General features: G+C 44.3%; 1 protein-coding gene across 1 annotated transcript; it reads right to left on the bottom strand.

The window, feature by feature from the left end:
• Positions 1 to 118: 118 nt before the first annotated feature.
• On the bottom strand, positions 119 to 27715 carry LOC311050515 (period circadian protein homolog 2-like; the record flags this gene model as incomplete). The annotated part of the gene is made up of 24 exons (XM_084064600.1): positions 119 to 205; positions 658 to 808; positions 3287 to 3461; positions 4437 to 4617; positions 4863 to 5279; positions 5436 to 6082; positions 6386 to 6628; positions 7137 to 7343; positions 7880 to 7986; positions 8604 to 8757; positions 10101 to 10344; positions 11259 to 11370; positions 11565 to 11718; positions 12031 to 12137; positions 13056 to 13134; positions 14976 to 15118; positions 15607 to 15658; positions 17491 to 17692; positions 18466 to 18587; positions 18878 to 19032; positions 19462 to 19554; positions 21419 to 21703; positions 21753 to 21897; positions 27385 to 27715. 24 exons carry the CDS (start codon positions 27713 to 27715, stop codon positions 119 to 121), a joined length of 4593 nt encoding a protein of 1530 aa, XP_083920726.1.
• Positions 27716 to 27936: the final 221 nt, after the last annotated feature.

Genomic DNA, 27936 nt, shown 5'->3' with positions numbered 1-27936 from the left:
GGTACAGTGTGTCCCTCTGGTGGTCATCGAGTGTCTAGGAGCCCGGCGAGTCAGGCTGGGGTGTGGACTCCTCTGCCTGGCCAATTGGCCACGTGGGCACTAAATGGACTAAACTAAACTAAATGGACTCTCCTCCCATGTCCCCCATGTTTTGCAGATCCACCTGTACGGGCTCCGACGCTGCGTCCTCACAGTAAACACACTCCTGGTGGAATCATAAAAAAACAAGCACTAAATATTAGGCGTTAAAACGACATTCAAAATTATTATATGTATACAATAAATGTAAATATGAAATAAATAGGTGCCCAGAGGTCTCAGGGGCCCAATATACCAGTTACAGATCAGAGATTCTCAACCTCTCTTACAGTATTTCAAGGACCCCCAGTTTGATATGCATTAGGCCACAGACCCCCATTTTGTCTCATCTCTGGATCCCCAATCCAGGCTGTAAAATCTGCAGTGTTTATTTAACTCTGAGAGTGTTCAAATGGAACCGAATGGACCCCAGTAGGAGTATTAATTTATCCACTGACAACTAATCTAAACTGTACACGCAATGAATTACTGCATTCACAACTTTGCTGCTGAATCCTAATTTATACTCTGCAGTATGGCGGTGTCAAATGTGTGTGGGTGCGTCGATGTGATCCTGACCTTGACGTTAATAGCAGAAGGCAGGCCTCCCCTCCTCATCCAGGGGTGTTCATCCACCAGTTCTCTGCGCTGGTCGGAGGAGAAGCGTGGCTGGCTCTTCTGCATCTGTCTGAGTCTCTCTTTGTCCTCTCGCAGAACCCTCTGTATGTCTCTGTAGGTCAGGTAGGAACACAACATCACAATTTATCATCACATCACTGAGTGAAAATATCGGCATGGTAATAAAAATCAATAAAAAAGGTCATACAACAAATAAACAGTCAACTGCAACTGAGGATTCTATGTGCAGCCCCCATCTGTAAAATCGGAATATTCTCATTCCTAATCGTTTTCTGTTCTGGTCCATTTTCCCATTGCTTTGTTTGATTGGCTAAGCAGTAGATTTGAACCGGAAACACACAAAATGTCACATGTGGAACATATATGGAACCAGTGGTGTGTTCTACCCGTGTTACGCTATATAGGGTGTACCAAAAAATCCTAAAGGGGGCGTCAACATGTGTGACTTGGTATCGGCGGCCATTGTTGGGGTCGGAGGGTACATAAACAGCTTGTAAACAGTGACCGACCGTGTTCTTTTTTTTTTACTCACAGTCACAATGGTGAGGACTTGCTCAGTTCATAAGTGCCATAGCAGGTCGGGTCGAGGTAATGTGGTAGATAAAGGAGTACAATTTGTCAGCTTTCCAGCATGGAGGCAAGTCAGGCAACATCACGGAGCTCAAATAGATGTAGGATGGCTTGGATCTCAGCTGTACGACGCACAGAATTAACGTTCAACAACCTGCCCAAGTGCAGTCGTGTTTGTTCACTTCATTTTCTCAAAAGGTAATTTTTTACCAAAAACATGAAACTGCTATGTTGTCTCTGCTAACTAAAAGTAACTAGGTAATGCAACTAGACTAGGGTAGCCTAGGGTGGTCCAGAGTGTTAGTGACTTTTTTTCCCTCTTTAACTCTGTGACAGGCACGCTGCTCTGCTCATAGACCGAACATTCCACTACCGTGCGAGGTCTCCCACTTTAATAAAAATAAACAAAGCTATTTCGGTGAAGAGTGAAATAGCCATACTACGTCTCTTGAATACATTGTTAGCCTCACACTGTATTCAATCTCTTGAAGAGGAGAGCTGCGACATGGGAACAGCTTTCTCATAGACCAGCCACCCATGTGCAGTGTGCACTGATCACTATGTAGTCGGAAAATAAGTTAATGTTTACAAACACAAACCACCGTCACTCTCTAGTCTTGCGTCTCTATGTACAGTCTGACCCCTCTCGGGCTGTAGCGTCAAAAAGGGGGTGTGGCGAACCTTTGGTGACGACACGTTGGCACACCCTATACGGAATGTGACCTGCAGAAAACTTTCGTAGCCAGAATCTGATACGCAGGAGGAGGGGCTGGGGGCAGCAAGAATGTAGACTTCAATTCAAATGGTCTTTTTCATGTGATAATGTGGCATCTGAGGTGAAGGCTTAATGTGTGACTATTGTCTTGAGGTGATAATGACCACTGGTAATTCACACATTAACTACTTAACAATAGAGCGGTTATTTCATTCGGTGACCACGCACTCGCGTATACCCGCACAGATGTGCGCGTGCACGTGCCGTGCATGTGGGAGGGAATAATTATAGTATGCCCTCCGAAAAAACCTAGAAAACAAACCTCGAACACACCACTGTATGGACTCCAGTTATGCTCAGAGCCTATTAGTCTCATTCCCAATTAAGAAGTGCGTTTTCCCCCTGAGCATTTAGTGGTCACAGTTCTCTAGTGATTCTGTGTCAGATTAGCCTCTCTACATATTACAAAAGATTCAATAAAGTTTAAGAAATGCAAAAAAACTAACTAAACATACCCTTTACTAGATACAGCAAATGTCTAAGCCAGCGATTCCCAAACTGTGGGCCGTGGCCCTCTGGTGGGCCGTGGGGGTATTCGATCGATTATACTGGCGATAAATATTCTGTGACTACTTGAAAAAGGTAAGAAATTTGAAAAATTGCTGGCACAGTATAAACATATTTTTTTATTTCATTGGCACTGAATGAGTTAAGAAAACATAAGGGAGTCTGAACAAAAAGCTTCTGGTTAAACTTTAATTCTTACAATCTGAAAACCATGTGTTTGTGACCTATACCATCTATGCTCTGTGGAAATGGCTTTATTTTGTACCTCTGTTGTAGTAGTGGCGAGTTTTCAATGGTTATATCTCTTGAAAGCCACACTGACAACGGTAGCCATACAAAACACTAATAGAGAGTAGTTAAGATTTCTCTGGTCAGTGGCAGTTTTGAAGCAGACAAATACATTGAATACATTTCTCAAAAAATGCTCTAGTTCTCCATCTGTCTTTGAAGTGCGTTGCTGTCAACTGGCTACATTAATTTTCATTTATTTTGAACGCACACTTTCCTGCTATAATGGCAGTGTAATGCAATGTGAATGTAATCACTACATATCCAGAACTCTTTACCTTCATTTATACTCCCTCACACGTTTTGCTCGCAGAACATAACACATGTCAAGCACTGCGTCAAGCACTGTCAGTAGGTTGAAAATCTGTTCTTGTCGGCGAGCGATGCCATCGTGCAATGGGAGTATGGTGAATTAAGCTTATCACTCACCTGGATGGCATCTGGTAGGTCAGCCACAGAGCCTCCCCTTGACCCGACACCTGGCTCTGGGACTGGCCCCCCTGCGAGCTGCCCCCTGCTCGGGCCATGGCTTTGGTCTTGGAGTCGTGCTCCAGGGAGTCCACACTGCCTAAGTACCTGCTGGTGTTGCTGCTGCTGCTCCTCCCTGTAGGGGGTTTAGAGTTCAACTGAGAATGGTATCTGTGTGCTTGTTCATGTTTTTATTTATCAAATACTAAACATACATTTACATACATTTTTAGTCATATTGCAGTCATCTGAAATGTTTTAGTTTTTGTCTAGTTTTAGTCGACTAAATATCATAAGATTATGGTGCCTGACAAAATACATTTTAGTCGACTAAATCAACTGTAGATTTAGTCGACTAAAATGTATTTTGGCGGTGCCTTGATGGCGTCGTAATGACTGATTTTACACTCGATTGCATGCTGAAAATAGCCGATCTACAAGCTTGTCTGCTATTTTCAGAGCGCAACACCCGAGCGCAACCAAACATAAAATGACTTTCTTAGTTCTACTGGATCTCTTCTCCACTAGTCCCTCACTGACATTTTAGTCTAGTTTTTATTTGTTGACGAAATTGTCAATATATTTAGTCTTAGTTTTAGTCATCGTAGCTTATTTTTTATGTCATTTTTATTTAGTTTTCATCAGTGAAAAAAGGTAGTCGACGAACATTTTTCAACACTGCACTTAAGCCTTATATATTTCGGCCTATATAAATGTAATTTTTTGGGAGGGGGGCCTGGGTTACGCAAAATTCTGCACCGTCCCACACTAAACCGAATGTAGCGCACCTGAAGCATGCGTGGTCGTGCTTTACTGTTGCATGATATGAAAACATGTATCTTATGTCTAAATGCAGAGGCGCACCTCATTTTGAAACGTCTGCAGTGCGGTAATGGCAGTATCTCCGTCTGTCTGTTTTTGTGTCCCAATGGAAATATTACAGGATTATGCGGGAGTCGGGACTAGAAGGTAATATTGCGGGATTATGCAGGTCTGAATGGCACAGCATGCGGGCGGTCAGAAATGTAACCATTGCACGGGCGGGAATGGTCAGAAATTCACCACGCACTGGTCTCTAACAGACCGATTCCCCAAGCTTCCCCATACCAACCTGTCCTGCTTCCAGAAACTCCACTAGCCGACGTGCCGCTACCGTTGGATGCTGAGGCGGAGCCTGAGCCGGAGCCCAAGGAGCCTGAGGTGGCAGAGCCCAGGTCCTCCTGCAGAAGGACTTCCACGTCAGTGAGTGAAGAGCTATCGTCTCTGTGGGCCCCGTGCGCCGGAGACTCCATCTGCAAAAATGAGGAGCCGAAACATGACAAATCCATGGCAGCAGGTGTTTGAATGCAGCAAAAAAAGGATTACAAAAGAACCAGCACCACCCCGGAAACGGACTGTTTGTAACTATGCCATCTGGCTAGCGTCTAAAAGCCCGGGACTGTAGGCTCAAAGAGTGTTTTAATGATAAACGATCTGCCAGAGTGATAAACGATCTCATTTGATAGTCCTAAGACACCTCTCCTACTATGCCCCTCACCTGATGGTCGTCAGTTTTGACCACAGCTCCTGCTGTGCAGCCGCCCTGAGCTCCAGCTGACGGTCCCGCGCCGTCCTGCCTCTCCGCGGAGCGCAGCGTCTCCTCCATGCTCAGCAGGTTGAGCTGCAGAGGAGTGCTGCACCGCGACTCGAACAGCGACGGCGACGAGACCACCTCGCGGCCCGCAGACGCCGGGGTGGAGGAGCGAGACGCGCCCCCCTCGCTGGGCTCCGCTGCAGGAGGAGCTTCAGAGGGCTCAGGGGGGCTCAGGTCGAAGGAGAAGGGCTGGGCTGGGTAAGAGGCGTGGCTCACAAACGGAGCAGCCTGGACCGGGAAAGACGGGTGGGCCGCGAAGGGCTGCGGGGTAGTGTAGACCGCCTGAGGGTCTTGAAAGGGCTGCTGGGTAGCGAAGGCCGTCTGAGGCACTTGGAGGGGCTGCGGAGTAGTGTAGACTGCCTGAGGGGCTTGGAAGGGCTGCGGGGTAGCGAAGGCCGTCTGAGGCACTTGGAGGGGCTGCGGGGTAGTGTAGACTGCCTGAGGGGCTTGGAAGGGCTGCGGCGTAGTGTAGGCTACCTGAGGGGCTTGGAAGGGCTGCGGCGTAGCGTAGGCTACCTGAGGGGCTTGGAAGGGCTGTTGGCTATTGAAGGAGGCTTGTGTTTGAATGGCGTACGCAGGTTGTGGGGTTTGGAAGGGCTGCTGGGTAGTGTAGGCAGTTGGGGTTTGGGTCTGCTCGGGGAAGAAAGCCGGTCTAGGAGCGGTCACGATATGACCCATTTGGCCAAGCTGGCCCACTGGGGGAAACAAATAGTTGGGCAGAACCAACGCCACCACTGGAGTAACCATAGGGGCGGGATATGGAGTGGCAGTGGGCGGAGCTTGGCTGATCTGTCCCTCCCCATATCCAGTGGAGAGGGAGGGGTCTGGGCAGGGGGCCAGCGATGGGGGGGCGGGGTGCGTGGGGTAAACAGGGAGCTGGTAGGCTGGCACCATGGCTGGGTAGGAAACGTTGAAAGATGACTGGGAGGCTTCCGATAGGGACCAGGAGGTTTGGTTGAGACCCTGGAGTGGGGGGCGAGGTTTGCGGTCTGATGAATCGCTGTCTGATGAATCAGGCCGCTTGAAGCGAGGTTTCTTGGACTTTCTGTTGCGGCTTCCCTTCTTGGCGGAGGGCTCAGGCCTGCTGCCACCTGGTTTAGAGCTCCCTTGGACCCCAGGTGATTCTAAAGGGAGATTATATAGCATGTTGGTTCAGGAATTCATCTGACTGTATTTAATTTGTGAAGCAATTAACTGGGTCATGTATCAAATATTTTAGTAATTGCGGGATTGGTTTGGTGATGTACGGTATCACGTAAAATGTTTAATATGTGCAATTCCAAGATCTCTTTCTGTTTGTGTTCAGGTAACTGTAACTGATCATAAAACATTAACAATCATTTTGTTTAACAGTGGTCCAAAAAAGAAAAGAAAATCTATTATGAGTAAGATGGGGTTATGTTCATTGTGAGAGGCCTGTACTCTACCTTGAAAACGTGTCAACTCTCTGTGCTTGCGGAGGTAGGCGGAGCAGTCCTTCTGAAAGGTCCTGGCACTGCGGAGGTCTCCACAGCGGTGGAGGAAGGCCTGCTCCTCTTTCTGGGTGTGTGCGGCCAACACCTGCTTGGTCAGGCCCAGCCTTTGATACGCCTCCTTCTCCTGGCTGGGCGGAGACACCACCACTGGCGGCACTGGGGGGGCGGGACTCTCAGCCACATCCTCAATGATCTCTGTCATGGAGATTGCGGGTCACACACACAAATGAGTTGCAGATAAATAGCCCGGTCACACAAACGACACAACCACAGCAGGAGGGCAAACTCTTAGCAGAATCTGCTAGGTTTACTCGTACGTCAACCGTTTTACAGCCAAATCACTGAGACAGACGGGCATGCGTGACACTCTTGAGTGCATTAAAGTGTTAAAGCTACAATCCAGGACTTATTTGGTAGAGTATGTTAATGCAATATATATAGCACATCTGCAGTGGTTGGAGGTGGTCTCCCTACTCTTCCATTAAGACATTTAGATTGGTTGAAGATGTCAATAGTTATTTGAACCAGAAGGCGCACTGAATTGGACACTTGGATGTGGCGCCATCTTTAACGGCAGTTCGGACATCATTGCAATTACCTCTCTCCGTTAGGAGAGGGAGACAACGGACATAAAACGTACAGATTGTAGCTTTAACGTGTCTTTAAATGCATGTGTTTTGCCAGAACGGACACGGGAGCTCACCAGATTCGGGCAGCGGTTTCTTGTCCCCCACGTGGACTATGGTGCTACTGTAGCTGCACTGGGACGTGATGGACACGACACTCTCTGCCTTGCTGAGCAGAGGGAGAGGTGCGAGGGGGCCTCCCACCACGGCCGCAGCCCCAGAGGGAGGCTTCTTAGGGGCTTTCATGGCGGACAGTCCATGTTGGCTGTCCAACGTTAAAGGATCTGCAAAGGGGTGGACGGAGAGGGGTTGAGGAGTGGCTCGGGCCCACAAAAAGACGACTAATTCCTCATGCATCAATAATGCCTGATTTATACTTCGTTGCGCGCCATTTTGCACTGAAAATAACCAACCTACATGGTCACAACGAGTCACAATGCGATGCGTTGTGAGCTTGTGGATTGGCTATTTTTCGGTGCACAACGTCTGCACGCAACTTAGTATGAATCAGGCTTTGCATCACAATGCCAAGTGTTCTCTACAGCGCACAAGACTAGTAACAACTGTCGTTTTTCCAGACTGACACCTGATGTGAAATGAGGTAAAAGCCTTGATTTGGACAATCATTGTTTGTTTCTGTGTGTGTGTGTGTGTGTGTGTGTGTGTGTGTGTGTGTGTGTGTGTGTGTGTGTGTGTGTGTGTGTGTGTGTGTGTGTGTGTGTGTGTGTGTGTGTGTGTGTGTGTGTGTGTGTGTGTGTGTGTGTGTGTGTGTGTGTGTGTGTGTGTGTGTGTTTGTGTGTGTGTGTGTGTGTGTGTGTACCTTGTGATCCCTGCATGTCAGTGTCAGAACACTTGTCCTCGTCAGAGTTGGAGGCGTTGGAGTACTTCCTCTTCACTCTGATGGGGACATTGCAACTCTCCAGATACCTGAGAGACACACAAACCCCACAGAGTGTGAGTGTGCATATACTGTAGCTGAGACCGAGAGAAAGACACACCTATGTGTGTGCGCGTGCGTGCGTGCGTGCGTGCGTGTGTGAGATGTGTAGGTGAGAGAGAAGACACACTGATAGTGAGACAGAGTGAAATAAAAACTGAACAAACGCGTACAACTGTGCAAAGCAGACACCCAGCCCCACAACTAACTGTCTGTCTGTCTGTCTTGTGAGCTTGTAGATTGTCAATTTACACTATTTTTTGTTTGAAAAAATATTGAATATAACATTATTAAATACTGCCTATTTTAGCATAGAACATTATTTATTATTATCATTTTTATGTTCCAATGTTCAATGGAAAAACACAATTAAATAAATAATAGCAATTATTTTTATGACAATTAATTGTCAAGTAAAATGTCATGTCATAGAGAGTCAACATGCACATGCACATGCTAGTGCACGTGCGCGCACAGCCGCACACACACACACACACACACACACACACACACACACACACACACACACACACACACACACACACACACACACACACACACACACACACACACACACACACACACACACACACACACACACACACACCTAATGACACTGTCGAGGCAGTTGATCTGCTGGTAGGAGTAGACAGTCTGTTCTTTGCAGGTCAGGTCTGCCATGCTCGCTGTAGTACTGTCCATGGCCAGCAGAGGGGGCGCAGAATCCTTCAGACACACCACAGGGCTCTTCTGGACTGCTGCTGGATAAAAGACAAAAAAAGATTGCAACAAGTAGGACACAAATGAAGATGTCAGCATGTTTCACCAACACATTGACCATTTTCATACCGGTTAGAACAGGGGCGTCAAACTCGTTTCGGGGTGAGGGCCGCATTGCGCAAAAGGTGACTTGATGAGGGCCCCAAACAATTGCCCGGACGCGCATACGTGTGTTCACTTACACAGTTGTCACTTGGCTTTGTTTTTCCGCCTGTTGTCTCAGTCACTGCAATAAATACAGTATATCACTTTGCACATTTTGTTTATTACATTTATTAAGAACGATAGCTACTTTAATTATTGACTTTAATTATTCGTATTACAGTTACAACAAAGTTGTACCACAAAGAGTGGTGAAACGAACAAAGCATTTTTTTGTTTAAGGAGCCCCAATAAACCATTTTAAAGTAGAACAATTACATTACAAATTTTAATTTAGTAAGTGAAACCTTTCTTCAAAACACAATATTTGCTACTACTCCTACAGGTTTTGTCCAAAACTCACACAAAATGGGTACACATTATCTCCGGGGTCATGTGGTCATGATGTATCAGTCAGATTTGTCTGATTCCATTGCAATTGGCTATGACTACATTTCAGGGTCTGGGTAGGCAACCCGGCCTGGCGGAGATCTGCGCTCAGAGGAGCACGCTTTTCTAGTTCGTTCTGCATCCTCCTGTATACTTGTCATATTTGTCTTTGAGTGTCCCATAGTGTTGTAACTTTGCATATCAGACAAGTAGGCTTGCCCTTGAACTCAGAAATAGGCTCTATTCACAGCAGCCATATTATGAAGACATTCACAGGTGTTACCAATGATACTAATGAAGGCTCTGTTCCATTCATGGTCAAACAGAGTCAGGGTGCTGATATTGTGCATGTTGGCCCACTGGAAACACTCTGTTACACCAGTGGGTCTACAGTTGGGGTCCAGGGACCCTCATGGGCTTCCAAATGGCCCCTTACAGGTGTGTAACTCTGAGAGTGTACAAATGGAACCAAATGGACCCTTAGCGTTCATTCAACTCCTGAGTGTAAACATGAACCCCTACAGATCAATTTTTACACTATTTGAGTTCAACCCTATACACGTCGTTCTACATCAAATACTGTAGCAAATAATAGCAGAATAGTGATGTGAAGGTTCATTCATGTTGTGAAATTAACAATGTGTTAAGTCGTTTTGAATGTTTGCACTTGTCAATGGAATAATGTGTGTGTGTGTGTGTGTGTGTGTGTGTGTGTGTGTGTGTGTGTGTGTGTGTGTGTGTGTGTGTGTGTGTGTGTGTGTGTGTGTGTGTGTGTGTGTGTGTGCGTACTCACCATCAGAACTCTTTCTTTGCTCCAGTTTGGGGGTCAAGGGAGATGCGGAGGCAAGGTAGACCTGGGGGTCCTGGTTCTTCAGCATGTGGACGCCCTTACAGATCTCCTGGAAGGTCCTGGGAGGCTTGACCTTGTCCGTCTCCTCCGCCACGTTCCCGTTGCTGTCGCTTGACGATCCCACACTGACCGGCTGCTCGTGGGAACCGTTGCTGCCATAGCCACTGGAGCCCATGTTACGGATGGGCTGGGGATGGAGGGGGACGGGTTATTATAGCAACTAGTGTCGCAGGCAGGGCGGCCAGGGAGCCCGTCATAGTCACAGAAATTGTTCAGACTAATTGAGAAACTTGTGAACGTTGGCACCTCAGAGGGTTGAGGAGATGACTTATAGGGAAGTAAATTGGGCATCACACTCTGTGATGATTGTGATTGAGGTTTCTATGGTTTCTGCAGGAGCAGGAAGAAAGGCCAAACTCGCAGGCAATCAAAAAGTGTGATACATGTCACTGTGACTGTGACTGTGACAGGTACAAAAGGCTTCATATCACAGGTGAGAATTATACGCCTGGTTGACAGTCACAGCAAGTATACTTTTGGAGTTTCAGCTGATAACAGCTGATACTATACTTAAAAGTAATGACAACGTAATGGAGTAAACATAGTGGAGTTAAAAGTATAATATTTGTCTGGAATATTTACAGCACATTTATGGACAATTAATCGATTAATCACTTACTGAAAATTACTCTACAATTAGGCATGAATTAGGCATTAGGGGCGAAGCACCCCTAAAGGTCTGACCCTAAAAATGCTCCTGATATTTACATTAACAAAAACGCAAGCTTTAACTATTCTTGTGTGTGTGCGTGCGTGTGTGCGTGTGTGCGTGCGTGCGTGTGGGAGGTTGCGCTGGGAGTGTTTTGAGGCCACAAACAATCTTGCTTAGGGTCACCAAAGTCCTAGGGCCGGTCCTGGTCTCAGGAATGGGGTGACTGTAGATGACTCTGTGTGTGTGTGTGTGTGTGTGTGTGTGTGTGTGTGTGTGTGTGTGTGTGCGTGCGTGCGTGCGTGCGTGCGTGCGTGCGTGCGTGCGTGCGTGCGTGCGTGCGTGCGTGCGTGCGTGCGTGCGTGCGTGTGTAAGGCTAAACAGGTCCATACCTGCAGTAGGAGCCTGTGAATCTGCTCACTGATTTCCTGGATGTCTGAATCCATTATCTTTCCATGTCCATGGAACCCTGGGACTGCGAACACATCTTCATTTACAGGCCCCCTGGGACACCAACAAACACACACAAAGTCACAATATGTCACCTTCCAAATAAGTTACGATAGAGGACATCCATCAAGTGTGTGTGTGTGTGTGTGTGTGTGTGTGTGTGTGTGTGTGTGTGTGTGTGTGTGTGTGTGTGTGTGTGTGTGTGTGTGTGTGTGTGTGTGTGTGTGTGTGTGTGTGTGTCTTCTCACATGCGGACTTTGTGCCTGCCGATGACGAAGGAGACCTTGCGGCTCCAGGGGTTGACGAAGCTGGACCAGCTGGTATCTATGGTAACGTACTCTCCGTTCTTCACACGGAAACGGATGGACGAGTGGTCAAACGGCTGGCCTGCGCACTGCAGAACTGTTGGTGCAACGGTACAAATGGTAAATGCTCTGCTTTTAACCATTAGCGTTATACAAAGTGCCAACCGGCTCTCTGGGCAGCAGACGTGGGTTCAGCGTCTCGCTCAAGGACACAAAGCCAGGGGAAGCCAGGGATCGAACCGGGGACCGGGTTCCCAGACACCCGTTAAATATATGTACTATATCTGTACTTCACACATTTTTTTAAAACCACTGCACTAGATCACCCAAACATGTTCAGCTCGACACCCATAAGAGAATGAATCACTTAAGCCCTATATTGAGAGAAAATCTTGAATTCCATTCTTACCCTTTCGATGTACGGCCAGCATCAAGGGCCTGTCGCTTGGGTGCAGGTTGAGTAGGAGGGGGGTCCCGATCAGGTCCTGGGGGAGGTAGCCCAACAGAGGAACAGCCCTGAGGGAGAGGCAGCATGTTAAGTTAAATGAAATGTATTTATTGTCAAGTACATTTACAGAATTTGTCCTCTGCATTTAACCCATCCTACCCATTTGTAGCTGTGGGCAGCTATTCTTCCTTTTGTCAAAGGCTAGCAAGTGTACTATCCATTATTATATTGTTACAGTATTAGACATACTCATATCCTGATTATGGTTGTGTTCATGCTGTTTTTAATGCACCTTTAATAAGCCATTTTCCAAATATCCCTGTTTCTAAGTTCCCTGAATAAACAGGGTTTCTGTCTATCTTTGCCCTCTTGCTATAGAATGTACAGTGTTTATTGTATTGTATTTGATTGTATTATACTTATCAGTTTGAATAATATTCTGTTATGTGAAACACTGTGTTGTGTGAAGTGCTACATAAATAAAATGTTTTGTGATAATGATTATAATTACTATGCATGATCGTCATGGGACGTGCACAGATAGACTCTAGGTGGATGCTAGAGCACCTGCCCTTTGCCCTCTTGACCAGAAGTGCCCTTTTGAAAAAAAGGGCACAAAAACTTTTCAGTTTACAGCAGGGGTCTTCAACAGGGGGTCCGGGACCCCTAGGGGGTCCTCAGAGTTACTACAGGGGGTCCGCCAAATCTTTATGTGATATGATTTTTCTTTTTACCATAACCACTCGAAACCTAGCATCCCTTTTCTGAGGAGAACTTTAGCCAAAAATAGCAGATCTACAAGCCCACAACGCCTCGCGCTGTGGGCTTGTAGATCGGCTATTTTTGGCAAAGAGGTATAGGTGTAGAGGGAAAAAAGAGCAGACCAAGTCAACAAAAAAAAGTATAATTTACTTGAGCACCTGCCCCTCAAAATGTCTGTGCACGCCACTGGTGATCGTGGGGTTGCTTTGTGGAGGCCCACTCACCTCTCATCCACGTCCTGGAACACACAGTTGGGTGTGTGTGTAGTGGTGAAGATGCGCTTGTCAGAAGGGATTCTGGGAGCTGCAGAGAGGGGAGGGACATGTTAAATCTGGTTTATACTTCATCACCAATGTCACTCACAGAAAATAGCCGAGCTTGTAGATCTAGTATGTTCAGTGAGCGACACCATCGTATAACAGAGTTTAAATTAAGCATTAGAGAGGACGAATTGTTGGAATTTGTGCCAGACAGAGTGGATGTGTGCCATTATATTATGGCAGTGAAAACGGTGTGTGGGCGCAGTCCTTATGCTCGAATGCTCACTGTGCAAGGGGAAACATGTTCATGTTTTTGTAGTGATTTTGAGTGAAAATGTGTCTTTTTATTTCACCCATAGATCTTTTCCACTTTCAACCTGGTGTTGCTATTTTGGGCATGTGATTATCCCATTTAGAGAATATGCATTAAAAAACAAAAAATGTATGTTGCTACAGTATATACCAGTGGTTCTCAAACTTTTTCATGTCAGGGACCCCCAAATTGACACTTATTAGCCCACGGACCCCCCATTTGAAAAGATATGCCAGGGACCCCCATAAGAGAAGATTTTTACGGCTCTAGCAGTGATTCTCAACCATTTTACTTTCATGGACCCCCAGTTTGACATGCATTAGAGGCTACGAACCCCCATTTAATGGCATTTCTATCTCTGGGACCCCAATTTATATTGTAAAAACAATGTTAATTTAACTCTGAGAGTGTACAAATGGAACCAAATGGACCCTAACGGGTCCATTTGGTTCCATTTGTACACTCTCAGAGTTACAGACCCATAAGGGTCCATTTGGTTCCTATCCATCATTTAGCTGGGGACCCCCTGGAACCCCCTCAAGTACCCCTGGGGGTCCCCGGACCCCACTTTGAGAACCAACGGTATATACTGTACATAGCAGCAAGAACTGAAAGGTATAGTTACAAATAGGGGTTCCCGCCCAAAATGGGTCATAGATGAAAGTTTTAAAATGGTCCTTAAAAATGATTAAATTAAATTGAAGAAACGTGTCACTATTTGTTGTTCTATTAACTCATTCCCTGCCAATGACGCCTTTTGACAGCTGTTTTTAGTAAGCCCACACCGCCAATGTCTTTTGACGTCTCTTAAAAAAAAAATATATATATATATATTATTTTTAATTTCTAAATTTCACCACCGGGAGGACGTAGAGCCTTTGCCCTACTCCTCCCACCCAACACTCCCTGCTGACAGATGCCACCCCAGCCCGTACGAATACATGCAATGACCAATATCACCCTCCCCACCCGGCTCCCCTCCCCCGAACACCGGCCAACATCCAACATCTACTCACACGTTGGCCTAGATAGCTGAGACCTCAGCTTTGATCTCAATCTCAATAGTTTTTGTACGCTGTAATCTCGCGCTCCCGAGGCAAATCTCTCTCAAAAACACCACTCTTCTATATACCAGCTATTGTTCCCTTAGGGTAATTTTCATTCATCAAGTGTTTAGAATGGTAAAGAGCCTATTGGCGTCAGAACATCTCACTTTGTAACAAAACTCCTGTGTTGTGTAGTGTTGCATTGTGTTTGCGAACGCGGAAGGAGGCCCCGCCCAAGTGGAGCCTACTATGTAACTCGGCTCGGCTTGTGTCTCTGTCTGTCTGTCTGTGTGCAGTATGTGTGCAGCCGCTATGTGTGCACGCTCTCATTGGCTTGCGCCCCCATGTGACTCAAAACTCTGTGACTGAAATATAGCAGCTGCACTACCTGTGTGCAGCCGCTAGAGTGCGCCAGAGTTCACTACTACAGTGTGGCTGAAATATAGAACTGCGTTTTCTTCCAGCGTTCGCGCGTCTTACTTGTTTATATTGAGATGCATTTCCTGTGTGTTTTGTGTGTCTCACCTTCATAACCGGAGTGCACTCGTTCCGCCAGCAGGAGGCAGCAGAACTGTTCCTCAGACAGTTCAGGATCCTGCACCTTCATCAGGTAGGGTGTCATGCGGAAAGGCTGGTACTGGAGGTCTCCCTCATGTTCCTTACCCCCGCTATAACACACACAATCATTTTAAAGCGGAGCTCAGCAATTTTTGGCGTTCATTTTTTGTGACAGCAATAATATAAATATTACATTACTGGCTTTCTTAACGGTCCAACTGATGGAGTAAAAGTACAACATTTGCCTCTGAGATGTAGTGGAGTAGAAGTAAAAGTATTGGAAATTGGAAATAATCAAGTAAAGTACAAATACCTCAAAATTGTACTTAAGTACAGTACTTAGTTAACTAAGTAAATGTACTTAGTTACTTTCCACCACTGCGTATATCACAGTATTTTTTTCTATTATGAATTCAGCCTTTTTTGCGTGCTTTTTCTTCTCCTTTCAACAGGATTTCTGTTGGCAGCATAGACCCTAGCATCCTCCCACCATTCACCCATTCATGCTCATTTCTCTGACTCTCCAGCTCTAGCTCTGACTCATTGCTTATTATTAAACAGGAAATGATGAGCTGGCTGTCAGCCACGCCATCCTCACCTTATACGACAGAAGAAGGATTTCTCCTGCATGCACTCATTGGGAGAGGATTCTATGTGTGTGTGAGAGAGAGAAGAGAGAGAGAGAAAGAGAAAGAGAGAAAGAGAGAAAGAGAGAAAGAGAGAGAGAGAGAGAAGAGAGAGAGAGAGAGAAGAGAGAGAGAGAAGAGAGAAGAGAGAAGAGAGAAGAGAGAAGAGAGAATAGAGAGAGAGAGAGAGAGAAAGAGAGAGAGAGAGAGAGAGAGAGAGAGAGAGAGAGAGAGAGAGAGAGAGAGAGAGAGAGAGAGAGAGAGAGAGAGAGAGAAGCAGGGAAAGGGAACACAAGCAAGAACAGGATGAGTACAACAAATCAACAGTCAAACACTTTTTTAAATAATCACTTAAGCTATATTCTATACTTTGCCATACAACGGTGTTGTGCAAAACATGCCAATCTACAAGTTGCATCGCAAAGCGGTATCTTGTAGATTTGCTATTTTCACCATTTTGATCATCTTTGTTGGGGGGGATAATCAATGAAATGAGTTTGAGTAACTGTTGCACCCTTACATCTGTGAGTCACTGTTGTTGAACAAAAAGGTGGCAGAAACAAGGAGCGTGTCAATAGATGACACAGTGTTGGGTGAACTATCGAGCAGCGTAGACCGATTGACACAATAACAAAGACTAGAAACTTAGATGTACAGTACAATATAAGAAGTGCTTGCAACAAAACATTTTGTCTGTAAGTGGAAGTGACAATGAGTGACCAATTTGGGTGTTATGCTCCAATTCTCCAAAAAATTCTTTAGACTGGCCTCAAGTAGGTCAGCAGGGCATAGACACATTTGCTGATGTAAGTTACAAGCCCTTTTCCAATTTGTTTTCTGTAACAGCTCTTTAGACAGGTAATATACGTCTAGGCCTATATAGCATGTACATTTTGCTACACAGGCTATATAGTCTATAAGCAGCTAAATGTACAAGTCTAACTATTCAGATGTGCGAAATAGGCTAGCATGCCTTACAGCCGTGCAAGTCACCCACAGTTACTGTATGTCTGTCCACCTCACATTTCCTGCTCCATTGATTCAACCGGAAACGGGTAACACGGAGCAGCTCATGTGCATATGTGATCATCTGTGTGGGTGTTATATGTCACAAATAATGGCTGCATTGAGAAATAGAACACATGGTGTAAAAACACAATCTGTGCCAGGCATATCCGTGTGTGTGGGGGGGGGGGGGGGGGCGACAGGGGGTGGACAGAATTGACGCTTAACCAAGTATGCATACTGTATGTGGTAGGGATCCTGTTAACTCTTTAACTGCCAGAGTATATACACAATCTACCCCCTTCCCTGCCAGAGAAAATACATTGCAAAAATAGGTAAAATGTGAATTTTGTCTCTGTTTATTTTTTAACATTGAAGTGAATGGAGCAGAAAATCTTCGCATCGCGTTATCTCCTGCTTCCTTTGTGATAAACAAAAAAATTAAAAAAGCATTTTTTTTTTATTTTTCAAAAATCTCGTTTTTCTCGTCCACGGCTGGCTGAGCCATGCGGAGAAAAACGAGAAATCTCGTCAATGGCAGGAAAAGAGTTAAATGTGGCCTTCCCATGTGCCACTTCTGCACAGCACAAGGGTGACGTACTATTGACCGACTGACGTGAAATCCAACATCTACTCACATGTTGGCCTAGATAGCTGAGACCTCACACCTTCGAGAATGAAATTGTTGAGCTATCAACAATTTCATTCTCAATTGTTGTTTTTTTTAAATACGAAATCTCACTCTCTCAGGCAAAAGTCTCTCACACAACCACACTGTTATATATACTCAGCTTCCCAGGGGGTAATTTCATTCATCAAGATCCACGTGCGGAAAATGCTGGATAGGTTACCTGCTCCAGTGCACATGCTCCATGAGGGCAGGCGGTAGGGAGTGGTGAAACTGCAGAACACGCTAACGTCCTGGGGCGCCAGAAACTCCACAAACTTGGCGTTGTCGAACACTTCGCACTTGCAGTTCAAGATGGACGCCGCCTGGTCCGAGATGTAGATGATCTTCCCCGTGATGAGAGAGACAGCCACGGCGAATATATCCTAGCGAACAACAGCGGAAATATTAGATCTCCAGGTGTGAGCTGTAGCTTTGTTTCTACAAAATTCCATGAACTCTGTAGACATCTTTCTATGATGGAAGCTTTGAGTACTTAGAAAAAGCGCTGTATAAATTGTATGTATTATTATAAACCAGTGCAGGGTTAAAATATGTTTTTTTCTAGGGAATCTTTAAGTAAGCACAATGATTTTGGCAAAACAATTAACTGTGGAGCCCAGGTTTAATTTTTTTTCTACTAGATTGCTATCCAAAAGAGTCAAATATACAGTAAGGAAAGAAATAGCTCTATATTTTTGTATTTATGTTTATTGCACGCAAAACAAATTATAGTACTGACAAGGACAGATGTGAAAAGACCAAAATATTGGTGAATGGTTAAAAGACCTGTGCATATTTGTCTATGGAAAAGATCCCATCAAAGCAGAAGATATGGAAAGGATATGGGTTCTCTTTATAACTATTTAGAAAGCACTGATTTGGAAAGGGTACAGGGTCAGTGGAGAAACTCTGGAGAGGATTAATATCCATGTCTGCTTTGTAGAAGAGGAAAGACTGACATGTATTGTGATCAGTGGACTGAATGGTGGAATAAAGATGGACCATGAAACTTTGTTGACTTGATAAACATTTTTGTTTTTGATTTTTGTATTTGAGAAATAATAAAGTGTAAAAAAAGAATCTATTCATGGCCCACTCTCCTTTTTTCCCCTCATCTCCGCCGACAATAGCAGATCTACAAGCATGAGGTACTTACAGTACTTTTGAGCGTGTATTCTGAGGTGATGCTTTTGATTTCCTCGATGGTGTAGGATGACACGTCAAGCCCGGGTGGTTGGCTGTCATTGGCCATCAACATCTGGTAGTGCTCTTCATTGGCTGCCAAGTCAAGAAATACCCAGATGCCATCTCACTCACAAATTAAACATGGACAGAAAGTCTTGCTAAATATATCCTTTACATCTCTTATTGCAGGGGATCCCAAAATGTTCCATGCCAAGGACCCCCAAATAATCATAGCCTCTGGCTGCGACCCCCTTATGTGAAATAGCCGATCTGCAAGCTCACAATGTGCCATATCGCAGTGCGTTGTGAGCTTGATGATCAGCTATTTTCAGAATGTTGTATGAACTGAATTTGAAATAAATTAAATATGAAGATAGCCTTACCTTTGACCTGTTTGACACATCGCAACGCGTATTTGAGGGCGTTGAGTGTGCTCGACTTTCCCTTGTTACGCTTTTCCGTTGGCAGATGCTTCTTCAGCTCCTTGATGGTCTTGAAGATCTCTTTCTGGGTCTTGGCATTGGCTGACTGTTCACTGCTGCAGAGCACACGAGAAAGACGCACTTGTGTCAAAATGGGAAACTCTTGGTTTGTCTTTCGATGTGTTTTTATTGCTGTTAGAAATCAACCCTGAAAATGAGGTGCATTACTAGCCACATGCTAGCAGCTCTACGGAGGAATGTGTTAAGAAACCATTTAAGTAAAACTAACAGCATCATCCCAATTCATTTGTCAAGCAAGTATCAAACTATCCTAAAAAAAAACCTAAATAAATATCCAATTACTGCTCAAAATAGTAGTTCACTCACATTTCAATTTAAGACAAGTAGTGGCCTTATACTGCTTGGCTAGACTTGAGTGAATTCATTTAAAAGCTAGTAAACCCTGTATTTCTCCTCCTAGGTGCTTGTCAACTGGACATTATAAGTTCAGACGGCAGGTTTAAGGGTATAAGATGTGTACTAACCTGCAGCCACTGGAGGAAGGGTTGTCCTGCTCGGAACTCACCAGACTAAAGGCATTGGAGCTGCTTGGAGGTGAGGGGCTGTGAGAGTTTGAGCTGCAATGACAAAGGACAGGCAAATATATGGAATGGCCTACAGTAAAGTCCCAAAACTAAACAGGGCAATACAAAAAAAGAGATATGTTGATAATGTGCAATGAATCCTAATCTTCTACATTTGGCCTCGGAGCAAATCAATTTGGGAATCGGTGCCTTGCTTATGGGCACACTTGACTGTTGTTGTAATAGAACAAGAGAGCACTGTTGCTTGGACAAAGGCAGCCAGGGTGGGGATGGTAGCCACACACGCTTGGCAATGCTCGCACTTGCAATAATAATAATAATTTGGGGCTGGCAGGTTGTACAGAGCCACTGCAGCCAATAATTTGAAGGCAGTGGGCGTTGGCTTCCTTCTGACCGCCTGAGATGGGTGGCAACCTCCCACTGAGGCCCGAGTTCCTCAGGCATGTGCTAGTCAGTATATAGATACATTTACATGGTATACACTGACCAATGTACTACTATCTTACAGTCACTATGCTGTATGGTGACCTAGCCTATTACTTTTCATAATGTCTTTGTTGCTCATTACATTATTGGTAATATCCTTGTCAAAAGGTATGATTATCATAACGTCTTTGGTTTGACTGTGTAAACCTATGTATGAGATGGACGGTTGTACTAGTTATTAACCCTTGTGTAACGCTAAGGAGACGAGAAGCAAGAAGGCGCAACAGCTGACCAGATAATTGGTCGTTATTAATTGCAAACATACTTACATAATTGCGATAACGCAATTTTTGATTACTTTCAAAAATAAATTGTGCAGTCCTACATCAGAATTGCATAGGTTGTCATCTGCAGTATCCTCAGAGCAGAGCAACTGTAATGTGATATAACACCTCAAAAGTTAATTATTCCAAAGCCATTTTATGAATATGCATTCTATTCTCTATCAAGAACACTCACAAAGTATTATCATTTCAACCAAGCTACTAATAATAACCCTGAATGCATGTTCCTCCTTTTTATTTGTCCTATAGATATCGCCTGATAAACACCAGACAGCATTGGCATATGAGTCATTGTCTCTTGCTGTGGCACTAGGTCCGAATTAGAGTGACATTTGGTATTGTCGGAATAATAATGAATTTCCCCCAGTGGGTTGCATATTGTACAGAGGCAAGTAATGAGCCTTAATTAAAGCTACGCCTACATAGGGTTGCCGCGGTGTGAAGAGTTTCCCACAAATTAATAAAAGCATGTCAACACCGGTAATACCGATAACACCGGATGTGCACGGCCTACTTTAATTACTTTCATGAATTCATTGTGTGACGTCCATCGATGTGGTGCCATGACCATCTGCTTTAAACAAACATCATTAACCAGCAAGTGTCTTATGCGACACGTCTGCCATTGAGCTAGACACAAGCAGGTAAGAAGTATCAATATTGCTTGATAGCGTGTTGTCTACAGCAGTGGTTCTCACTTGGAATTGTAGGAGTTGAGGCATAACATTTAGTTTGACACAGTTCCACAGATAAATATTGTGATAGCCGAATAGCCGATCTACAAGCTTACAACGCCTCACGTTGCGAGGCGTTGTCACCTTGTATATGCTGTAGTGCTAATTTAACTCTTATCGGTAAAAACTGACCTGGTTTTTACGGTGTAGTATTTATAGTGTTTCTATTTTCAAGAAAGTCCATAGTTGATGACTCACATACTCACTCACGCGTGTACGCAAACACAAACACAAACACCCACACACACACACACACACACAGAACAAAATGGAATCCTATCAAATGTAATGAACTGCACTTCCATGGCCTACTACAGGTAGAGGGTCATCTCCCCCACAGTGGCCGGAAGAGACTTGATTAACCACAGTGCATTGGGGTGGATGTACACGTACCTCTTGTTGCTCACTGATGACTCATTGAGGGCGGAGTCTTTGCCGTTGCCATTCGAACTGCCCACAGACTCGTTGCCGTGGGACTCGTTGCCGTGGGATTCTGTCCCGCTGCCACTGCCGCCCATCTCCACGTCCTCGTGCATCCGGTCGTTGCGGCGAGAGCCCGGCGAGGCCGGGTGTTCGTGGCTGCTGTCACTTCCCTCCGAAGCCAAGCCCAGCTCAGCCCCGCCCCCCACGCCACACCCTCCCTCGCCGTAACTGCTGGCCATGCGGTGCATTTTTTGGCTGGAAGCCGACACCTTCTCGATCGCGCCCGTTCAACAGCGTAGAGTACAGGTAGCGCTTGGGGTTGGCGTCCTCGGACGTGGGGCAGGCACAAGTGCAACGGTCAAAAGACTTATCGCGACCATGGCAATGCCATGCCCTCTGTGGCACTGGGGGGAATGGGATGTCTGTGCCTCTCTGGAGCAGGATGCAGTCTGAAGGAGGGAAATCACAACGACAACAGAACTAAACTCAAGAGAGTCAAGGTCAATTATTTATCACAGTACACTGCCTTGCAATGGAAAACAGGTCAATAGTTCATGAAGTGCTGGTGTGGGGATTCGGCCAAACCAGTTCAGTCTAGGCACACCACCGAGACTAAACGTCAGATTAAATGTTTCAAAATAAGAGAGTGATATACCTATAAATGCAGTTTTTTGACAATCATATAAAAAAAAGACACTTCTCGATCTTTTATGAATTAAAAAGCCAATATAAAAGAAAATAATTGATAGCAGCAGTCCTAAAAACCATAACAGCGGCGGCCCTTGCTTTAATGACACACACACACACACACACACACACACACACACACACACACACACACACACACACACACACACACACCTGCTCATGCTTCAAAGCGGTGAAAATAAAGGGCAGGATGTGCTCTGCCCTTTCTAGCCCCAATTCAGTGTGATCCACCTTTTTCCAAGAGCTGTATTAGCTTAAAGGTGAGTCAGTTGGGATGAAAACAACTCAAGCTTAGTGTCCATTTTGACTGTGCTGCTTGACTGTGCTGCTTGCCCCACCAGCAGGGGGGTAAAACAGCGAGACTACAGGTCATTCATATGAACGGTCACTTCCTATACAGCCTCAATTTACAACTCAGAAGCTAGCCCCTTGGCGGAAGAAAATAAAACTGCATCTCACATAGGAATCTTATACAACAGTGAATGTTGAACATACAGCGCACAACCATCATTGGTGACTTGAGTGACTTAGTTGGACCACAGCATTTCATATAAAGCTATATGTCAATTCTAAAGAATTCACCAGACTCAGTGTCAACGATTCATAATACAGTCTGCTCGTCATATGTTCAGGTACTTTGGTTTCTGTCACTTACAAACAACTCTGTGAGCCTGGTATCAATGACCAATTTTAATTTACACCAAGCTCTACACCAAGCCAACCTCATATTCTCAAGTGCTTGTCACACTGAAAAGACAAGTGTGTGTGTGTGTGTGTGTGTGTGTGTGTGTGTGTGTGTGTGTGTGTGTGTGTGTGTGTGTGTGTGTGTGTGTGTGTGCGTGCGTGCGTGCGTGCGTGCGTGCGTGCGTGCGTGCGTGCGTGCGTGCGTGCGTGCGTGCGTGCGTGCATGCGTGAGAGAGAGAGATAGAGAGCAACAACACGTGTCATAAAGCCTTTTGAATTGATAGAGAGAGAGAGAGAGAATTAAGTGGTGCATTTGGGACTTGGGGTATCAGACTACTCTTAATTTAGATTAATATTATATCATGTGATTCATATTCCCACACAATCAATGACTACAGATTCAAGCCAATAATCCTGAGTAACAGATGCAGAACACAAAGACAGCCAAAGCATTGAAGAAACAATAAGAGCAGTCTATCCTTTCTTTCTCCAGAGAAGATCAGAAGATGGCAATGGTCATTTATTAACATCTCAATATTTTATATCTATGGGGGGTTTCCCAGTAGATAAGCATTCGAACATGTAGCAAATTAGATAAGGAATCAATAAAAACATCTATTAAATGATACTGCAATGCAGTGGTGGAAAGCAACAAAGTACATTTACTCAACTAATGTACTTAAGTCCAATTCTGAGGTATTTTTTACTTTACTGGAGTATTTCCAATTTTCAGTACTTACTTCTACTCCACTACATCTCAGAGGCAAATATTGTACTTTTTACTCCACTGCAATTATTTGAAAACTTTAGTTACTTTGCAGATCTAGATTATCGTTACAAAACATACATTACCCACTTCAGCCCTATATACATTTTGGCCATTTGAAAATAGCCGATCTACAAGCTCACAATTTTACTTTCAACTTTTACTGGTAAGTTGTAACAGAGTATTTCTACATTGCAGTATTGTAAAACATGTGAGTACTTTTTCCACCACTGGATAAGGAATCAATATTATACAAATACATAAAAGTATCCCTTCCCCCCATCCATCACCCATTGACCTGCTATTCAACACACACACACACACACACACACACACACACACACACACACACACACACACACGCACACGTTGACCTGCAATCCAGTGCATGGTACACTGACACACTTATGTTATGTAAAAGTAGTATTGTTGCAGACACGCAGCACCAAAAACCACATTATTCGACAACAACAGCCAACATTTCATACATTTAAAACAACAAAATCTATAATAAATCAAACTAAATTAAATTATAATTATTGTACAAGAGAAAATGCCAAAAGTAGAGCGAATCACACATTTTCGGGCATGCGCGCGGCGGACTTGTTATACAACTTTTGTCTACACTACTAAATGAATAAATAATAATACAAAAAATAATAATATATGTTAATAATAATAATACAATAATAATAATAATAATAATATAATAATAATCCTCATAATAATAATGATAATAATCATCATAATAAGAAATAATAAATAATAAAGTAGAGGGGGAAAAAACGAACCTGTTCAGGAGGAGTGTTTCAGTAACGATTAAAGCACGATTAAAAAATAATTGACTTTAATTGAATCCAAATCCCTCAACGATACAGAACAGAAGCAGGGTGAGAGTGGTTGACAGCACACTGCAGACTGACAGCACTGCACTCTCTCTCTTCCATCACTTCCTATCTACTACATCCACGGTGGTGTTGCCAGGTTTTGTGAGAGAAATAAGCAACCAGGTCTAGGAAAACGAGACCAAAAGAAACAACTTAGTAGGCCACATGACTCTCTTGCACTTTAAACCTATATGCGTCACAACAACAAGCTCACGACGCGTTGTGAGCTTGTAGATTGGCTATTTTCAAAAACTCCAACAATATTTGGAACATTTTTGAAACATTCTAACAACACAAATGCTCCCTGGCTGGCATAAAACATCTTGATAAAAATATTTGAGAACCACTGTTTTAAATATTATTCTTTTTTTTTAAGCAAGCCTAAATAAGCAAGTACACTTTAATAAGCAAGTACACGTTTCTAAAGTGCTTACTACACTTTAGAAACAAGCCCCAAAAAACGCAACCTGCAACTACCAACATTTACAAGCAACTTTACACAAAAGGAAGCCCAAAGTAGCTTATAATAAGCCGACATGGCAACACTAATCCAGAGGTGGGGCTTTTATACTTCGCCGCACCACGGTGCCCCGCGTGCCGAAAATGACAGAGCTACAAGCTCACCGCGCTTTGAGCTTGTAGATCTGACTTGCCGAAGAAGCCAGCCGGTTGGGTTTTTACTATCGGCCAATCCCAGCGCTCCGCTCGCGCGACCTACAATTCAAGACTCCTCCCCCCGCGGCTCCTCCTCCTCCTCAGCTACGGGGTTTCCATGGGATACCTGTAGTAACAGCAGCTCATTGGTCAGAATCGCTGTCTGTTGTGTTTCTTTTTTACATAAAGGTGTTATCCAACGCACGTGGAAACGCATGTTGGATCAGTTGTATACATACAACATGAGTCATGATGACACCCAAGTCATTCATTCATTCATACAATCCATGTCAAAAGCTCTCCTTATATAAAACATGACATAACATTATTGAGTACATGGGGACCCCATGTGAAACAAGCCATTAGGCTTTCATGGGCTTTTCGATCCTATTTAGTTGACCTTTAAATAAACCTCTAAATAAAGTATTCAATCGATCAATGCTGTTTTTTTTTGTTTTTCATTTTTTTAACATCATTTCTTTACATACAGTTACAAAATTCGGCACCAAAAATATGTAAACGAGTTTACAAAGTTCCTTACATTCATTGCATTTCATGTCAATGTCAATTATAGTAGTGTATATCTGTCTGTAATGTCACTATGAATTGAGTACAAAAGGACCCCAATTGAAACAAGCCATTGGCTTTCTTGGGCTTTTTAATCCTATAGTTGACCTTATATTTAAACTGTACTTTCATGTGCTTTTTCCTGCACTTGGACTGGATTTGAGTGGTCATTTCTCATCAGTGGAGGTTGTAAACAGTACTTACAACTTTTATTGATTTATTTGTCAGGCTATTATTATTATTATTAGCCTATTATCATTCTGTCAGGTCTCGCTAGGGCGCGCAGCACTAGCCAACACACAAGAGGGGGTCGGGGGAAACAATAGGTTGAGAATTGATTGCATGAAACAATCACCTGTGCATCTCAATGTTGGTAAACAAATAATTGGTCTATTCCATGTGTTTGCTAAACTGTCAGCCTGCATTGTGCAAAGTGGTGGAAAAAGTATATACACAAGTAAATACTCAAGTATTAAAAAATATGAATTATTTTCAGAAATAAAAATAAACTGTGGAAATAGTAGATCTACAACTCATGATATATCTTTGTACGTTTCCGTCACAAGAGTCGCTTCCTAGAAATGTAGTGGAGTCAAAAATACAACATTTCTATTTAAAATGTAGCAGAGTGAAAATCATCTGCGTAACTGTGACTGTGTGCCATAAATCATAGCATCCGTCAATGGCTGACTAGCTCATGGTATCATTTATGGCATCCACCCACTCCACTGAGTTGGCATGCAAGTCAACAAACTGTCTGTTTTCCCTAGCTGTGTAGAACATGTGAGAGCCAAGACTGCTATGTTGCTGGCATCTTGCTATGGCGTCTGTATGATGCCATAGCAAGTGCCCATGCAGGGTGTGTTGTTGGAGTGTGGGAAATCTGAGCATCCTCCTACTAAACTTATTGAAACAGGCAGGTTGCTGCTGGTGGTATTGTAAATGCAGCTTTAGGGTTTTGTTCAGTGATATAGTCAAGAAGGTCCTGACATGGTGAACAAAAAAAAAATAATTGGGGTCCTGCTGGTATAGATTCACTCTGTGGTTTTGTGGTAACTATAGTCTGTCATAGTTTATGACAGCATCATTTGAAACTGTCCTGTTTCATTGCAGGAATGAGGTCTGCTCTCTTCTTTCTCAGCATTTTAGAGAAGTCCTCATTTACATACATTGTAGTGTTCTTGAGGTGAGCTCTTGCTTTAGCAAGTATGAGTTCTTTGTCTTTGCATTGGTCTTGGTTTGCCACAGTTCTGTTTCACAGTTCCATTGTGGTGGGTTCTTTCAATTTCGATTAACTTCAACTTCAAGAACCTTCTAACTTTCTGTTCAGTATCTGACCAAGACTCGTAAGCATTCTGTGTCAGACCTTCAATAGTAGCATTGTTTCGTCAACGCTGGTTTTCAATATACTCAATTTTGGATATGTCGTCTTTGTTTTTATAGTTCATACACGAGAAGACAGAGACTGCAGTTGTGATCCAAATGAACCAACTTTTTTCTCAGTCATCAATTAGGCTTTGAGGCAACTGCAGGCTGGATTTGACTTGCTGTATCTCTTTCATGATCCATCTATAAATTGCAGAAACCTATGTATGTCTGTCTGTTTGATTGATTGAATATTTAATTAGAAGTTTAAAAAATAAAAAGCACAGGAAAGTACAGTACATTACAAGGTCTGCTAAGATCCACGCCAATGAGTAGCGGCACAGGCAGGTTCGGCACCACTCCGGCTGGCACCACGGCCTTGCCCCGTGGCATCCGGACTCGGAGCTGCGTCAAGGGGTAATGGCGGACATCTCCGTGCACGCAGATCACCGGCACCGTGGTGGTACTGAGCTGGCCCGCCAGGTCGGCGCGGACCAGCGTGACCGCGCTCCCCGAGTCGAGGAGTGCGTGGGTGTCGGCGCCCTCGATTTTCACCGGCAGTCTGGCATGGCGTCGAGGTCCGGTCCCGGTGTGCAGGCACGGGCGGGCGGCGTCGGAGCTGGCGGCGGTTCCCATGGAGACGTCGCGGTCCTGGTCAGGGCAGGACCAGGAAATATGGTCGGCTTGGCCGCAGCCATCAGGTCAAGGAGCAGGAGGACGGATACATCTTTATTGTCAGCGGACACCCTGAGATCATTCATTACTTTCACAAGTGCTGTTTCTGTGCTATGCCCTTTCCTAAAGCCGGATTGGAATTGGAATTCTATTGTTCTGTAGATACACCTCTAGCTGATGGA

The sequence above is a fragment of the Gymnoscopelus microlampas genome (assembly GCF_963454915.1).
Source record: "Gymnoscopelus microlampas genome assembly, chromosome: 8".
Taxonomy (NCBI): domain Eukaryota; kingdom Metazoa; phylum Chordata; class Actinopteri; order Myctophiformes; family Myctophidae; genus Gymnoscopelus; species Gymnoscopelus microlampas.
The sequence above is the reverse complement of the archived record's forward strand: the minus strand, read 5'-3'. Positions and strand labels throughout refer to the sequence as shown.